Genomic DNA, 18,305 nt, shown 5'->3' on the forward strand with positions numbered 1-18,305 from the left:
CTTTTTTTTTTTTTTTTTTTTAATTGCTTGAGCTATTCCTGAGCTCTTGTCCATCAGCAGAGATCTCTCTTCAATGGAGATGGCTGCTTAGAGGTAATTTGCTTCGTGCTGATCCTGCAGTATCCTCTGCAAGAGCAGAGGCTAGTTGAACTACAAGCTGTCAATAAAGTCTGCAAATGCTGCCAATTTCTAGGTAATTTCTGTGAAAGTCCATGGAAGCAATGGAAAATGCAGTTGGTTCTTGGTGACATAGGAGAGCTTCAATGAAGGTGCAGCTGAGTCCTACTGCTTCAATCTGGAAGGCAGTGTAGGGCTTGGATCTTCCTCCTCTGACACCTACTTCTCAGATCAGTACTTTTCCAGTCACAGCAAGACACTATATTATAGCTGCCAGCGTTCACCTGTGGTGACTCCAATGAAATATATCTTCTGGCAAAAACTTAAATCCACTAGTTAAACAAAGTACAAATCTTTCATAGCAGCACTACATTACAAGCATAAAAATCTCGGTGCTAGTGAAAATACAGGTGGCACTAAATTCACAATTCTGCATACTAAATACAATAGTAACGAGATGATACAAAAGGTACTGGATACTTAAAAAAATAAAAGTCAAAGGAAAAGTGGTAAAGAACAAAATATAAACAAATAACGTGAAGAAAAAATACTAAAATAGATGAAAATCCAGAACATAACACTGAAACAAGAAAGGAATAATATATGCAGACACGAATAAATGATGCAGGCAGAAAACTAAAAGGTGTTACAAACACCTCTGAGATACAGAATAAACAAAGGAAGAATATGAAGAAGCCATGGTAAAGTCCTGCGCTCTTTTTATAACGGTACATTTCCAGAAAGAAAATTTCAACATGAAAATTTAAAAAGAAATATCTCACCCACAGGAAAAAAAAAATAGAAAAATACAGCATGTGATTTACCAGAAAACCTAAAACATTAGATAAAACCACTACTAATTGAAACCATGAAGAAGCCCACAAAATAGTCAAAAATGTTAATACGAAGAATTTTAATTATTTTAGTTATATGATAAATAATGAGATAATATCAGAATAGGGAAGACTGCATTTTAGGAAACCACTCTGAAAATTAGTTTACCAGAATGCAGAGCAATTTTGCAAAGGAAGTAATGAAAACAGCTCATCAACTGGGAATTAAACATGACAAATGCTTGTGCAGAATTGGTATCCCTAGTAAAATTCTTATTCAGTCTATTCTGACCAAATGATATGTGTAAATACCTGGTAAATAAGTGAGTTCTTATCCCACATAATGACTTTTATCTTTAAGTGAGCAGTTAGGCATACTATAGTTATTTTTTAACATCCTGTAGGTAAAAAAACTTAGTGAATACATATGCAAATTTATAACGGCAAATATCCCAATAAATATGCAACACAAATGAAGTGTTCACAAGTATTTCCTGAAAACTTCTAACTGTTGACTCATTCAATCAAATGGAAAAAGATATGTTCACAAAGCAAATCCCAAATTGCATATTATGAACAAAATTTGTAATAATCCATTGACTTTTTCAGTACAGAAAAAAAAAAAAAAATCAAATAAAAAAGTAACACCAAAATATTAAGAAGATTTACCAATGACTCTATGTATGGGGCTGCTGAATCATAGTCAGAACCTCTGATTGATCACCTGAGATGACAATGAGTCAGCCATGGGAGCACAGGTGAAGGCAATTTACCTGTGCTGGTGGAAGGGGCGGAGCCTGGCTCTACCTCTCCTAGACCTATTTAAGAGCTGACTGCCCATAGGGAAGGTTTTCTCCTGGAGACCTACTTCATTGGAGTTTACTGTGTGAGTCTAGGATAGGGTGAGTGTCCTTCTTTTACATTCTAGTATAACAATTGCACCGGCCAAACTCCTGGATATGCTATATCATCTGTATATTCATTGATTGTACACTCTGTAGTGGGATAGATTAAGTTGTTTGGTTTTTGTAAATGTGTAAGGAGTTCAAATTTTTATTGTAGGTGGCAAAAAAAAAAAACAATTCTTTTTCCTTCATATCAGAACTTGATATTTACTTGATATTTACTGTGCCTCACTAAATTGTGATGATGGGATCTTGTACTAGAAATTCATGCACTAGCTCAAAGGTTTCTGATTGTGGCAGGCATTGCCTTGACTGAGACATGAAAAAGCATGGGTCTAAAGCTCTTCTCCACCAATATTCAGGAGACAGCACGTATATGGGGTCTTAGAAAGGTCCTGGCCTGACTGCCACTTGAGTAAATTTTGGATGTATTACGTCAGTTGGTCTGTTATTGAATAGTACATTTGAGTTGCAACTTTCATTTCAGGGGACAAGCTAATAAATCACAATAGCTTCAAATGACTATTAAGGTTGTCAAGTTTTCACTTTCCCACTCACATTTCTTGTGACTTAACTCAATATGGGAATTTTAATGATGGCCACATAACGTAATTCAGGTTGAACTTCGCAGTCAGAAAGGGCTCATGGATAAGCACTGAAATGACCTAACCTCTGGAGAGGACATCATAAATAAAATGTCTACAAGTTAAGACTATCTGACTGATGCTGAGGAACAGGATCCAGGCAGTACAGTAAGCCCTGTAAAGACCAGGAATCTGACTAAAAATTAGCACTGCTGTCTACTGCCATTTTACATAATATTACATAGATTATGTATATGTCATAGCTGACATCAGTTCAGAGGGCTGAACAGAAAAGTACGAAGATAGCCTTGCCATGAGCAATGCAAATGCTATGAGAAGAGAGTGATAGTGATAAACTGAGTTCCTCTAATTGCTACTTTAATACTGTATAATATGTTAAGTACAAAATTAGAAACAGCACAGCAACTTTCTCTTAACCACGGTATTGATTAAAATAACAAGGCTTACAGAACAAATAAACATCCTGTCCTGGGCTTTGGTTGAACATTTTAACAGAAGTTGGACTAGTGCATGATCTACCAAGCCTACCACATCTTTGTTTTAACGGGGAGAGAGAAAAAGGGTAAAAATGATTCTGACAAGGGAACCAGAGCAACTGTCTCTTCTAACACTCCTGGTACGACTATTACCTTCCAAGAAGTTATTTCCTTTTCCCTAATAATAACCCAATAAAATCTTCTAGGGGTAAGCCCATTTTTAACTGTCTTACTCTGATGTTATTATTTCCCCTCCTTCACTGGGAATCACTTAGTGACTGGAAAATGAGGAAGGAGAAAAGTTCAGTACCGTGTCCCAGCTAGCTGATTAAGAAGGGACAACTAAATCACACTTGCAAGAAATAATGTGAGGTATTCTGTGGATCTACTGTGCAATAGATTACATTGAGTTGAGTACATCCAGCAGTGCTTACAGCATCTCAAATATTCACCTACTGTCTTTTTTTTTTCCTGAAGAAGTATTCATCATATTTGCAATGTCGAAGTGAAGCTCATCTATGTATCTTTGAAATTATTGCAGTGTCCAAGACAGCCTTTTTCCAAATTAGCTAATTTGGACTGTATCACAAGTTGAGGGCTTACCAAGTAATATATACCAGCTAGATGTATTCTCAGAAAGTTTTGAATTGGTCATTTGTCAGAGATTTCTTGTCTGAATAGGTAAATTGCAATGAAATTCACTGTATGACAATGATGCGTGAGGAAATAATACCATGTTCTTCCTTAGTGAGAATTGAAGGTCAATCCTTGCATGCTGCAGTCAGTAATATGTGCTAGCGATGCTAATAGAAGAGAGGAAAAAACGAAGTCCTATAACAAGTGAAGTCAGCCTGTGCCGTGCACATTCTGCTTGCTCCTTTCCTCCTTCCTTCCATCCCCTTACCTGGGGAAGAAAGCACAAATGCACCAAAATCATTGAATAGGACTTGTAAACCTAATTTTCTTCACCACCCCAAGGCCTTCCTGTGGCTTCCATGCAACAGCAATAAATCAGAGATAGTATTTGCGCTTGCGTATAGAAGAAGAGTTCTCTTAATTATTATTGTCACTGTGCTGTGCATTTATATTTTATCTGTCTTGTATTATCACTTAATGATCTTTCCGCTGTCTGAAAAACCTTGAGTGATAGTGTTTGGTTTTTGTTGTTGTTGTTTCTATTTACAGAACATTGAAGCAGTTGCTAAGCAGGACATAATAAATCTATATTCTGACGTAATAAATAGATAATGCATTGTAATTGGACTATTTGTAGACTGTCTCGCTCAGCAGAAATTTGTGTAACACTGAGAAAGAGCGCTGCAAATATTGAAAATAAGCAATAGAGCTAATTACAGATTTTGTTCATATGTATCTTCCTGGAAAAAAAAAAATCAAGTATACTCTCCTTGATTTCTTAGAAAAGTTTACACTAGACATTGTTTTTAAATGGCTGCCTCTTCCCTGTTTGTAATGTATATGATATACGATGGAAAATATCTAATACCTGATCTGAGGTCTAAGTACTGGACTCTCTTAAACTATCAGAAAGAAAAAGCTCCATCACCAGCGCAAAAAGTATAGTGTGGCCAATGCCAGCAACCTGTAGTAATTGCTGTTTTTCACTAGACAGTTACATAGATGCAGATGAATCAGGTAGATGATCTCTGATGTAAAGCAGAGAAGGTTTTTTCCGATGCTGTCCAGTCACATACAAGAGAGGGATTGGCCTTTATGCACAGAATGCAGAGTGAGGCCATGCAGAGAACAAGGTACTCCTCACCCTCCGTTCATGGAGCCTGCTTGAATGACTCCATAAACTTATGTCGTAGAAGCGTCATCCAATTCAAGGTCGTCTTCTGTTCTTTGTTTTTGAAAAGGAGAACAACTCAAGAAAAAATAAAATAATTTAACATTTCTCACCAAAACCTTGCCCTGCAAGAATCTCAAGTTTCTATATCCTCTCAAGAGGGAAGAACTGTGTTAAATAGGATAAGAAGTTAATGAAATATTTTATGATAGTTTTTTACCATAGCAACTGGAACTGCACATTATATAAATATTCTCCTCATCTCAGTCAGTAAAGGAATTTGAGAATGTGTATGGAGGGAGAAGAATCTCATTTTTATACTTCTAAAATCAAATGTGGAAGAGGAAGAGAGATGAGGTTATAAAAATAGGGTACTACACAACTTGCCTAATGGCCTGTAATCTTCAGGAAGTACAGCTGCAGTGAGCTTTTAAACAGGTGCTCTGATTATAGAGCATGGAAAACATGTTAGACTTTGTAGTGCATTTAATATCTTATAAACAGACAGGCTAATTTGAGTAAGGCTAATGGATTAGCTCAAATAGTACACGTGGAAAAGATCTGTGATTATGTCTCTGAGCATTTAAGCTTAAATATTAGGTTTTTGGGGCTTTGAGTTCCCCAACCTGCGTATCCCAGAGCACAGGCGATGCCTGGAGGCTGCTGTAGGCACTTGCAGCACCAGCCTGGACAGTACAGCAGGGATATGGAGTTACTCTTGCATCCTACCACTGGTTGTTGGTTTTCTTATCCTGTATCTGTTAAGTCTACAGGAGGAAACTGTGCTTACTGTCTTCAGGTAGCCTACCTGCATCATTTAGATTTGCCTCCCATTCAGAAATCAATGATTTTCAATTTTTTAAGTGCAAATATAACAAGTAATGGTAGCGCAGCTGTCCATCTGTTTGGTGTTTTTTGTGGTTCATTTTGTCAGGGTCCTACAAGGCGCAGAGCCAAGAACCCAGTGCAGTGAGGTATCCACAGTAGCACTGGTCTTGTCTGAGACAGCAGCTCTTTGGGTTGGGTAACACCTTGAACCAGAGGTACTCGGAGTTGGGCATGGTACCTGTCTGCCCCGATTTGTCTTTTTATTTCAAGGGCACAGAAGATATCAATGTTTTATTGGAAATGGTGAAGGTACAGTGATAAACCAAACAGAAGCTGTAACCCCATGCAGGGCTACAGTGCTTGTCAATACCTGCTATGGACACAGCAGTAGCCCTGGCATTTGTAAAGAACGACATCTTCCCAGACACAGAAAGTCACCTCTGCTTAAGAGATTTATTTATTTTCTGTGGGGTTTTTTGTGGGTTTTGTTTGGTTTTTGTTTGTTTGCTTTTGTCAGAAGGTTTCTGAACACCCTAGGTTAAATTTAACTCAAATCCAATATTTTCTCATATGTTTATTGCCTACTTCGAAGTAGTTAGATGACTCAAATTTGTGCAGGTTCTGGATTCTTCTTCCAGCAGCTGATATGTTTAAGTTTTGATACTTCTGCTTCACTGATTTTTGACACCTGGAATATCATGAAGAGCTGTGACCTTTTAAGATTTGTATTTTGTTTTTATTTGAATCACTGCTGTTCTTTCAAGCATCTGTTTGGTGACATACCATGCAGGAACATTTATTATTAGACTGTTTAAGAAAAATGCTATAATAAATAAGCCAGTGTTAGTTGAAATATGAAATAGAAAAACAAAGTTGTTAAACTGGCAATTCAAATACTTATTTTTGGGACTCGTGTTAGATAGTGAATCCATTTCTTATTGTACCTTTTCAACAAAAGTAAAGAATTAGATTGTTTCATATATTAATACCATATGAGCCATTCTGATTCAAAAATAGTTTTGGCTTCATGCTGTAAACCAAAAGAGCAATGAATATACCATTATACACGTATACATCTTCAAAGTGTGTCAACGGTTTATGGGCTGGTCCGGCCCAGTTCCGTGACCAGCAGGGCGGAGGGATCTGCGGATCTGCGCCTCTGGGAAAGGAGAAGCAGGGGACCCCAAAATACTTGAAAACAACAGCAGTGATCTGAGGTGAAACAAATGATTTTACTAAATATAGTATTAGTAAAATACAATGAGAGAGAGAGAGAGAGTCTGTTTGAATTGTATAGACCTCACCACAATGCTGGGGTGAGAAGTGCAGTAGATGGTGAAGTGCAGATGGCGAAGCACAGGCGGCGAAGCGCAGATAGCGAAGCACAGACAGCGAAGAGCAGGCGAAGAAGAAGGATCAGGTGACCTTGCTTGGAGTTATATCCCCTTGCTGACTGCAAAGTCTCCTGGGGAAAAGTAGTTCTCCGACGGACGAACATTCGGCAGATATCAAAACCCCACCCCCAATGCATTACATGATGTTATGGTGTGGAATACTGATGACCAAAAATCATAAAACCATGACATTCCACCCCTTATTCTACATCACTACATCATGCTTAACACATGGGATTACAGACTGCACTCCCCTAACATCAAATTCCCTTGTGGTACACACTGAACATCCTCGTTTTTCTGCATCACCCACCAGGTGGACCCAGGTCCCTGGGCAAAGACAGTTCTGCCAAGAGGTTTGCCCTTCCCAGAAGCAGGAAAAACCCAAACTGCTTTTCCTAACATGTTCTTTACATGTACTACAGGGACCTTATCTCCCTCTACAATATGTAGGGAGCTGGATTGGGTAGGACCATCTCGACTGATTGATCCTCTGGTGTTAACCAGCCAGGTGGCTTCTGCCAAATGCTTCTCCCAGTGTTTAAATGTTCCGCCACCCATTGCTTTCAACATCGTTTTTAACAACCCATTGTAGCGTTCAATCTTACCAGAGGCTGGTGCATGATAGGGGATATGATAAATCCACTCGATGCCATGTTCTCTGGCCCAAGTATCCACAAGTGAATTTTTAAAATGAGTCCCATTATCTGACTCAATGCTTTCCGGGGTGCCATGTCACCACAGGATTTGCCTCTCCAGACCTAATATGGTGTTTCGGGTGGTAGCATGGGGTACTGCATATGTTTCAAGCCACCCGGTTGTTGCCTCCACCATGGTGAGCACATAATGCTTACCATTGCGAGATCGTGGCAAGGTGATATAATCAACCTGCCATGCCTCCCCATATTTGTACTTTTGCCATCGCCCTTCCTCCCAGAGAGGTTTCATCCTCTTAGCTTGTTTAATTGTGGCACATGTATCACAGTGATGAATGATTTGTACAATGGCATCCATAGTTAAGTCCACCCCTCGGTCTCTGGCCCGTTTGTATGTTGCGTCTCTCCCTTGATGACCTGAGGTCTCATGGGCCCACCGAGCTAAAAATAACTCACCCTTGTTCTGCCAGTCCAGGTCTATTTGAGCCACCTCAATTCTGGCAGCTTGGTCTACCTGATGGTTATTTCGCTGATCTTCTGTAGCTCTACTCTTGGGCACATGAGCATCTACATGGCGCACCTTTATAACCATATTTTTTGTTCGGGTAGCAATATCTTTCCATAGGTCAGCAGCCCAAATAGGCTTGCCCTTTCTTTGCCAATTATTTTGCTCCCACTGCTGTAACCACCCCCATAAGGCATTTGCTACCATCCATGAGTCAGTGTAAAGATAGAGCATTGGCCACCTCTCCCGTTCAGCGACATCTAAGGCCAGTTGGACAGCCTTTACCTCTGCAAATTGGCTCGATTTTCCTTTCCCTTCGGTGGCCTCTGCAACTTGTCGTGTGGGGCTCCACACAGCAGCTTTCCATCTGCGATGCTTTCCCACAATACGACACGATCCATCTGTGAACAGGGCATATTTCTTTTCATTCTCTGGTAGTTCATTGTATGGTGGGGCTTCTTTAGCACGTGATACTTCTTCTGCTGGTGGTGTTCCAAACTTTTTACCTTCAGGCCAGTCCATGATGACTTCTAGGATTCCTGGACGGCTGAGGTTCCCCATCCGTGCTCGTTGTGTAATCAACGCAACCCACTTACTCCAAGTGGCATCAGTAGCATGATGGGTGGAAGGAACCTTTCCCTTGAACATCCAGTTCAACACTGGCAGTCGAGGTGCCAGAAGGAGCTGTGTTTCAGTACCGACTACTTCGGAAGCAGCCCGAACCCCCTCATATGCAGCTAAGATCTCCTTTTCAGTTGGAGTGTAGCCCTCCTCCGACCCCCTGTAGGCTCGACTCCAGAATCCCAAGGGTCGGCCTCGGGTCTCTCCTGAGGCTCTTTGCCACAAACTCCAAGTGGGGCCTTTCTCTCCTGCTCAAGTTTACTATCAAAGTTTAGTTGCTTTATCCAGTAGCAGGGTACTCACCAGCATTGAGCAACAAAGCTGCTTTTAGAGATGCGTTCATACAGAGCACTCATTCTGCTGTTTGCTGCGTTACTTTCGTACTGCCCAGTAGCAGTTGGGATTCTCTTCGTCTCATCACTTCGTAGCTAGTTCTGTGCTAGCTTACATAGGTGGTGATCTTTATCAGCATTGTACTTTGGATTAGGTACTGCACCTCTTGGTGGAGGAAAAACAAAGATAACTAAATTAATCAAAATTATGTTTTATAAGATTTTCATGTGATTGAGAATTTTTATGTTTTATGTACCTCTTAATTGTGTTACGCTGCCTTCTGTATGCATATGAGATGCTCTTTGTTTTTACATAAAACCAACAATGAAAAATTGCTGTAAGGCACTGATCAGTGGTTTGGGAGATGGATCCCCTGGAAAATGTAATGACTGGAACTGGAGGGACAGATGTATTATATACATTTCTAATGTTTACGAAACATAGTTTCGTAATTGTCGATAGTATGTCTTGCAGAAATGAAAAATTGATTACCCTTAATCACGTTAAGTTAAAATTACATCTAATGAGGAAGTGACCTACAGCTGACTGCTACCTTCAGAATGACAAGGTCTAATCTACTCCTTTTGCATGTACTTGTTTCTTTGAACTACTGGAAAACTGGCAAGGACAAAGTAGCAGCTATTTTTCCTTATACTTCTTATTGCTTATGGGGGAAAAAAACAGCTGCTGAGCTGTAGCCTTTACAGAATGTTACCTCAAAGACTGCATTACTTTTGCTTGCATTTTTTTTCTTGGGATACGATGAAGCATTTTAACTTAGTCATTGTAAATTTTTTTTTTTATTAAGAAGATAACGGGAGTTGGGGAATGAAGGTGTGAGGCTGACTGTTCACAACTGAATTCTATAATTCTATCTTAAATTTTACGTGTTGCTTTTTATTCATTTTTTACTGCAGAATAAGCTCTAATGCACACAGCCTTCTTCAAATGCTTTCTTTTTCTTTTTCTTTTTCTTTTTTTTTTTTTTTTACAAAATAAGGAGACTTACCACAGCAACTGCCTGGGACTGCAGGAGTTCTGTTGGAGTCATTATGGTGAAATATGAAATGTTTATCAAAATGTAACAAACTGTAACCAGGGGGATTCCAATAATTATAGATAGTGGTAGGTTTCTAAAGAATGCAAAAGTAAGACTTCATTAGCATTGCTGTGTCATTGGCAATGTTACTGCAGTAAACTGGACTCTTTTTCCTCGGGTACTCTTCAGGTATGTTTACGTTCCTTTACTGTAGAGCAACAGAAATCTGGATTAAAAAAAGAAACCACGTTTATGAAAGCCAGAATAACTCTTTGTCTGCTAGTACTCAAAGTTTGAGTAAGCATTCCTTTTGAAGTCAAGCCAAAATATGTGCTTGCTTGTATAAAAATTGAGTTTTATCTTTATTGATAGAAATAAAACTTTTTTTTTTTTTTTTTTACCAGTAAGGATTCTTCAGTTCTTCTGTGATATAACTGAGTTGATTCCTGGAAATAAAGACATTAATTAGATGTTACTAGCAATCAGATGTTACTTCCTCTTACTATTTGCCTTTCCAGTTTAAAAAAAAAAAAAAAAAAAAAAAAAAAAAAAAAAAAAAAAGTAAAACTGCTGGTCAAAGAAAAAGTATGAGTTTCTTATTCAACTGTGAGCCTCAAGTAACTTTTTCCTTCTTCAAGTTTTGATGCAGCCTGCAATTTCAGAAGCGTCTGTATAATTTTGAATTAGATTGTCTTAGCTCCTAGGTATAATGTCCTGCAATAACCAGAAGCTTCCTTTGAGCTTCAACCTTTGTAATATCTAAATCTTTTCAAGTAAAAGCACTGTTTGGCTGTACCCACTGCAAGGACACAAGTTCAAGTCTACTGATCTTTAACAATATCTCTGTAAGTTATATTGTAAACACCTTAAAGTGGAGTTTACAGTTCCAGGTACACGTTTTCAGTAGACCACAGACAAGATTAAAACATTTTATTTTTTCTTTTACTCTTCTGCTTCTGAAAACATGAGGGGAAATTCATATTTATAGTTTGCCCGGCAGCTTTTGAAATTTCAGTCCCTGATGGTTTTTGAAGTAATTATTCAGGATTTAGGCAGTAGCCTTCCCTTCCCTCCCCCCCCAAAAAAGTCTAGGTAAGTATCTGAAATACAGATGTGCATGCTTGAGTTGAGAGCCTCAAGCTTGAAAAGAGAACCTTAAAGAATAATCAATTTAAATTTGGACTGATATTTTGTCTGAATTTGATTTATTTATTTATTTATTTTAATTTTTCTTTTATCTTAGATTTGTATCAGCGGAGCCTCAAGCCAGTTCACTTTCCTGTTAGTTCCAGGAAGTGAAATGTATATTTTCTGTACTGTAGCAGAGGTTATCTATATTATAGAGATTATCTATATTCCTCAGGTAAATAAGGTTATTCTGATGAAGGTAATAGAGGAAAAGTAGTCTTCTGAGTTACTGAATATGGATGCTTTATTTAGAACATGAATGTAAACCTAACACCTTCCGTATTTATGATTATTATCAAACATATTATATATTATATATTATATATATTTATAATATATATTACATATATATATTATAAATATATATATATTTATTTTATTTTTTATTTATTTTTATTTATTTTTATTTTTATATATTTATTATATTTATATATATTTATAATATATATATAAATAAATATATTTATATATTTATTTTTTTATTTATTTTATTTATATATATATTATTATATATTAACACAATAGATAACAACAAAACAGATGAGATATATACTGGGAGCTTCAGGGAAGGAATTGTTGCTATGATAATTCTATGATAATTACAAGAAAAGATGTAAAACCATGTGAATTAAAACTTCTAATATTTACATTCTCTTGTACTAATTGAATGTTTCATAAAACATGGACTTTGGGGGTAACCTGTAAAGCTTTTGCCTGAGCCTAATGGAATTAGCTGTTTTTATGTCTCTCTCATTACTACAGTATCTAACCACCTTTAGCACCAAATCGGTAGTCTTATCAGGATCTACTGTAAAATTTTTCCCTAATAAACGGTGACCTGTGGGTTTTTTTAATTGAGGATACTGTTTTTCGTCCACAGTTCATTATGAGTTTATTTATGAAAATTTAGATGTTAACTTACATCTTTTGAGTTCTAATGGAGGAGAGAGTTAAAGGCTGTTAAACTGTAACTGTTAACACTGTTAAAGATACCTTCCCATCCATCATGTGCCCAGAGTCCATTGTAGAATGCCAAACCAATTAGAGCTAACAGAAACTTTACTGTCCTTGAAAAACCCAAAACTTTCAAGATTCTTTCCTGGAAATAAGACGAATACTAGTGACATAGTGTTGTAATTTGGCTAATTGCCACTAGACAAAGAAAAACTCCAGCATCTCCTGGGTCTTTTGAAACATCTTGTTAAAAATCAATTAATAGAATTTTTATGAACTTACTGGTAGTATTGAAATTCTTACCCCACTTCCTCTTAAAGAAAGTACTGTAGTTTTGAAGAGTCTTTGGGACAGCAACACTGAAGAAAGATAGCCTTATTTTTGTGCCACTTTTTGTCAGTAGGAAATTCTTAAAGATCACAGCAGAAACTAAAATAATTGTTGGAAGTGAATGTATGTTTTGATTACCTTGTGCAAGGAGAACAATCCCACTTATAGCAATGATTGCCACAACTATCATTTTAGCAGCTGTAAGAAAATTCTGGAGATAACTTCCCAGCTTAACATTCAGTGAATTCACTATTGTAATTACCACTAAAAGAAATAAAACATGTTTTGCATTAAATTTGTCAGAGCAGAGAGAAAAGTACGTTTGAACATTTTTTCCCTTCCTCCCTTTAATGCTTTTTCCTCATAGGCTATATATGTAACTCACAATTTTTAACGTGAATGGTTGATTTAAAATAGCAAGGAAAAAGTTACTGAATTAGGTATCTACCTTTAACAACAACAAAATTATGTACATAGAACTGCAATGCATTATGATAATGCAGAAATGCCTTTGGTAACGTTTTTTCTTCCTTTTCTGCTACAGATAAGTGTTTGTTTTATGGCTGTATTTTTCTTGGTGAAGAAGAAACCTAGGCTGGAAGCAAACCATCTATTTTGCGTATTGAGTCAGTGAGTCCTTCCCACAGTTACTACCGTATTGTTCCAAAATTAAAATAAATTGCTATTAGTAGTTTAAAAATAATGAATAAAAATTAATATTTTGGTCCAAAATAAAACACTGTTCCACAGTTCTGTTCCTTTTAGTGTAGCATTACTTCCTGCTGTCCTAATAAGGATTAATGTACTGAATTCTTACTGTGCTGAAATAGATGAGGATAAACAGAAGTTGCTTTGCAATTATGGAATTTGCCGCTTATAAAATAATAAAAAAAATCTTACCAATGGCAGCTGCTGCAAGGCACTTGATGACTACTTGAGGTGGATCACAACCTGGATAAAAGGGAGCTGATGCATATTCTGCAAAGCTGAGACATATGATAGCGAAAGAACTGGGTTTTATGACAAGCAGGCTCGCCCAAGAAAACAGAAATGCTGGTATTGGGCCAAAGGCCTCCATAAGGTAAGGATATTCTCCTCCTGATTTTGTGATTGTTGTACCAAGTTTAGCAAAACAGAGTGCACCTGAGCAGCAAGAAATACAGTTGTTAGTTTTTTGTTTGGTTTATACCTATCTTAAACTATTGGCTATTGATAGTGCAATTGCAGAAGTAGATAGATATATGTAATGTATCCTTAATTATTTCATGTTCGTGTACATTTGACTGTGCACATCAGATTTTTAATTGTGAATTGTGAGGATGTGTGTGAGTTTGTGTAAAACACTGAAACTTCAGTGACAATCTAGAATTTACTGTTAGTCGCATTTAAGACTCGTAGATCAAGTACAAAGGTTCTGATTGCATTAAGAGCCAACACTTAACATCAGATGACAACTGCAATAAGTTGATGTACTTTTTAGAAACCTATGGGGAAAAAGATCTTGTTGCACAATTTTGAAGAAAAATGTCTACTGAGCTCATCTTTAAAGTACAATGGCACTTTTAGTTTCATTGTGGTAGTTGGTATCTTACTCAGAAATGGTTGTTTTTATGCTCTGTATCTGACATAACGAACACTTAATTCCTTCTTTTCCTAATTGAAATATTCTGAGGTGCTTAGTACTAAATTTTGTATGATAAACTTAGACTTACACAACTACAGAAAAACAGTAGGAATACCAGGCTGCTGCTGATAGATCTTGCATAGTATTTTGCCTGTGACTTAAGTAGGTGTTCTCTTCATTACAATTAGTGAATAAAGTGAACAAAACTTGAATCCTGCTTCAAGAAATAAGCTAAAAACGTTCTTTATGATTTTAATAGCTTAATCTGTTGTTTATAAACAACACATTTATTGCAGTCATCAGAGTATTACTGATGTTAATATAGGTGCTATTACCTAATTTCCGAAATGAGTTATATGCAGACACAGAGTAGTAAATTAAATGATTTAAGCAAAAATTCAAACTTGTTGCGTGGACTCCGTTTACCTAGTGTTGCGAGAACTCCACAGACTGCCCAGATGGTTAAACAAGGACCCACTGCTCCATCATTGGCAAGTACTGATTTTGGAGAAACAAAGATACGTGAACCAATAATTGTGCCAACGATCATACAGATTCCACTAATCAGACCCACCTTGAAATAGAAGGAGACGTTTCGGTAAAGGAATTTCTAATAACCACTTTTCAGTTTAATATAACAATAGTAATTGACATCAGTGATTTATTGTTGTCGCTTTCAACATGAGGTTTCAGCTAACTAGTAAACTGGAATTTCTTTTCTTCCAAATACCTACATGGCCTGTGGCATGCTAGCTTGCATATTTGTTTTCATAAACCATATTTTGTTTTTTGAATTATATGGGTCTCAAAATCAACTTTGTACAAATGAGCAATTATCTGTATTTGACTTAACTGTCACATTTTGGTGAAGACTTGAATTCTGAATTTTTATAACTTATAAGACGTGCCTTCTTGGAGGGATTCTGTCCTCCTTTAAGCAGTTGCTCTACTCTCCTTGCTTCAGATATTTTCTGCACAGAAATTACCTTAATATCAATACATGATGAAAAGATCACGTTCTCCAGACTTTGTAGTGATCTGCATATTAGATGAATCTAATAAAACTTCAGCCTCAAAAGTCAAGGGCATGGGCATCTTAAATTCTCCTTAAGTTATAGCTAGTCTAGTAGCATCAGTATTTTGCCAGTCCAGAATCTTAGCACCTAAATGAAGCTATGCAGAGTATAGTTTTCCAGGTTGCTTAAACTGAAAGTTAAATTACACTTCCCTTTGTGAGTCTTGTCAGAGGTAAAAGTGGCATATCTTCTCTATAAAAGCATCTATCACTTTCTGGAGAAGAAAAATTACTATTTGTCTTCCTTTGCAATTAGCTTTTTAATGGACATACACCCTAACAAATTTGCAGAAGCAGTGAGCTGAACCAACCCTATTCAGCCTCTGAGGAGAATTAGTGAAGTTCATAACATGCTGAGCTGAGCAATTCTGAAGTAGAAAATACTAAAAAAAAATAATTTAAAGACTTGAAAATTATATGTGCATTCTTTTAATGGTGCTTATATCAGAGCTGTGTACATAGTTAATGAGTTCATAAAATGTAATTCAAACACATCATGAAGAAACCAGTACGCTGTTGCAAGTAAGGGCAGTTTCAACTTTAGTATGATAATACATAGTCACAAATACATTCTTACTGCCTCCCCGTGCCAGCCCTTCACATGCGCATATTAAGGAGTGGGTGTTGGCATTTACCTCTTTTTTTAGGTTCATAGCTTGGGGTTCCTGACTCTGAGTGGATTGTCCATCCTCTGTTCTGTTGTCCTGTTCTTTTCTTTTCCTCAAGCTTCCTTCACCCATTTGATTTACTTGTTGAAATATCTGAATAAATTAAAGGACAAAAAACCAGTGTAGTCTCTCTCTTTTGAATGCCTCTAGGAGACCAGGCTGATTTAATCTTTCACCTAGAAGCCAGCTGCTTTTCTTACTGAAGAGACAATTCCTGATCTTTGTTAAATTAGGCCTTTTCCTGATTTCTTGGAGATGCAAGTATGTTAGACCAGGTGTCATTTCCTGTGACTAAATAGCAGCTCTTTGCTTCAGAAAGTGTTGCTGTTCTTCTCTGTGTTGACTTAGGGTGAATGTCTTCTACTGAACGTTATATTCTGTTTAGAATTAGACTGTAAACAATTTGACTTCAAAAAAATTAATTTTAGACTTGTGAATGTAGTATTTTCTTGGGAATTTTGTTTGTTTCACACAGTATTAGAATAAAATCCAACCTGAAGTAGTGATGGAAATGGAGGTTAAAATAGATTAGTCCTGATTCCCACTGTTGATTCAGTCAGTCTTCTCTCTCCTTAGACTCTCCACCTGTAGTTGTTAGAACCTGAACCTTGAAGATTGTTTGGCAGCTGAAGAGACAATAATTCAGGTATGCTTCGTGTTCAGACAATTCAGCTGATATCCACTAATTGGCTTCTTTTGTAGCCTTTTAAATTGATGGAATATCTATCTCGGTACTGTTGGTCTTCAGAAATGTTTCTGTTATAGAGAAACCTGGTTTATGACTTAAAGATTTTAAAAATCAATGTAATCCAACTTACGATTCAAGCTATAATGGAAAACTGCCCATATAAGGAATGTAGGGCTTGGGTCACTGAACTCTTACAGCTTTGTGCCCAATGTTTCTCTTTAAAGTTTTTTGTCTAGAATATGTTGTCATCTTGTAGTAATTCATACTGTCACTTACCTTATTTGTATTTCCTTGGTGTAATTCAGGGATCTCTGTATAGTGTTTCTCTTTTCTCCCGTTAGATTTACCAGCCAGTTAAAGAGCAACACAGAAACCAGGATATGCAGAAGCAACAGCAGCTTAAGTACAGAGGTTATAAAAGGTAATCATTAAACCTGTTCTCAGACAAGAAGCTTTGAGATGGGAACCACAGGTAAACCAATAGTCCAGTTAGTTTATCTTTAAAACAAAAAGGTTTTTTTTCCATTTGTTAAGAATGTTTGTCCAGTACCTAAGCGTTTTATTATATAGTGAGAGGAAATCATAATTTGGGTGGATTGTAATTTCATGTCATGATATTTCTGCTTTAGAAACTGTGGAAGATAAACTTGAAGTAATTGTTGTAGTGTGGCTGTGTTTAAAAGCATCTGTCCAGATGTTAAGTGCATCCCATACAAACAGCTTGTTTCATCTTGAGGAGATGGAAAAGTGTGAGCAGAAATCTCTCATTTGTTTTTCATTAACCTGAAGACAGCTGAGCGGGCACCTTGTGTTCCTTTCATCTGCATTTCAAGTTTTCATTTTTGTAGATGTTTAAAAATCTTGCTTTAGGGGTAGAAAACCTGTCTCAATTTCTGTACAACTATATATCCAGGAAAACATTGCTAATACTGTCTGCTGAAACAAGGTAGCTTCAATCGTGGTAGTCATCCCAAAACTACTAGCAAAAAAACCTGTAAGTATGTTTCACATCATTTTTAGTAATGCAAGCTGTAAGTCCTAATTAAGTCAAATGTGAACCAACTTTTTTATTTCTACTGTTAAACTAACAGACTTCAATGTGATTAATACATTTTAAGACTTACTGTTTTGGCAATGCCTCAAGAAAAATAGTAATACAGGATTGGAAATAAGTCCACGTTGGATCTAAATATCAAAACTAGTCAAGAGTTGAGGTTGTCTGTATGTTGCTAACACAAAAACTAATCATGACATGGAATGAGAGAAGCAAACCATTCTGTCCCAACTGTATGCTGGCATGTTGACAGCCCTTTTTTTTTTTTTTTCCCCTTTTATTAATCTGTTTAAGCATGCAGTCTTGATCAACAGAAATTCCTGGCTTTTGTAATGTTAATATAAATCTGTGATTAAAAAAAATAGCCTGAAGAAAATGTGAGACAACCCTATATTGGTTTATGTCTATCATGTTTTGTTATGGTAGAGCCGGTCTGTGCAGCATCCATTTTTCTGAGACTGAATCGCAGAATCATTAGGAGTTGGAAGGAAGCTCTGGAGATGATTGAGTCTAACCCATCTGCTAAAGCAAGTTACCTGGAGGAGGTTGCACAGGAAAGAGTCCTAGTGCATTTTTTAGTATCTCCAGATACTCCACAACCTCTC

The 18,305-nt window shown here is 36.9% G+C and overlaps 1 protein-coding gene and 1 pseudogene across 3 annotated transcripts; both read right to left on the bottom strand.

The window, feature by feature from the left end:
* On the bottom strand, nt 1-12,236 carry LOC125698976 (uncharacterized). 3 transcript variants are annotated; one of them, XM_048957982.1, is made up of 3 exons: nt 10,521-12,236; nt 10,090-10,327; nt 1-9,245 (listed from the first exon to the last, which is right to left on the bottom strand). In XM_048957982.1, the coding sequence occupies exon 3, from the start codon at nt 8,772-8,774 to the stop codon at nt 7,701-7,703; it is 1,074 nt and encodes a 357-aa protein (XP_048813939.1). In that variant the 5' UTR covers nt 8,775-9,245; nt 10,090-10,327; nt 10,521-12,236; the 3' UTR covers nt 1-7,700. The 3 variants fall into 3 exon arrangements, with proteins under 3 accessions (XP_048813939.1, XP_048813938.1, XP_048813937.1); XM_048957981.1 differs by having other exon boundaries at nt 10,090-10,345; XM_048957980.1 differs by having other exon boundaries at nt 10,090-12,236.
* Nucleotides 12,231-18,305, bottom strand: part of LOC125698628 (erythroid differentiation-related factor 1-like) — a 20,055-nt pseudogene continuing 13,980 nt past the window's right edge.

This window comes from Lagopus muta, chromosome 11 (genome assembly GCF_023343835.1).
Source record: "Lagopus muta isolate bLagMut1 chromosome 11, bLagMut1 primary, whole genome shotgun sequence".
NCBI classification, from domain to species: Eukaryota; Metazoa; Chordata; class Aves; order Galliformes; family Phasianidae; genus Lagopus; species Lagopus muta.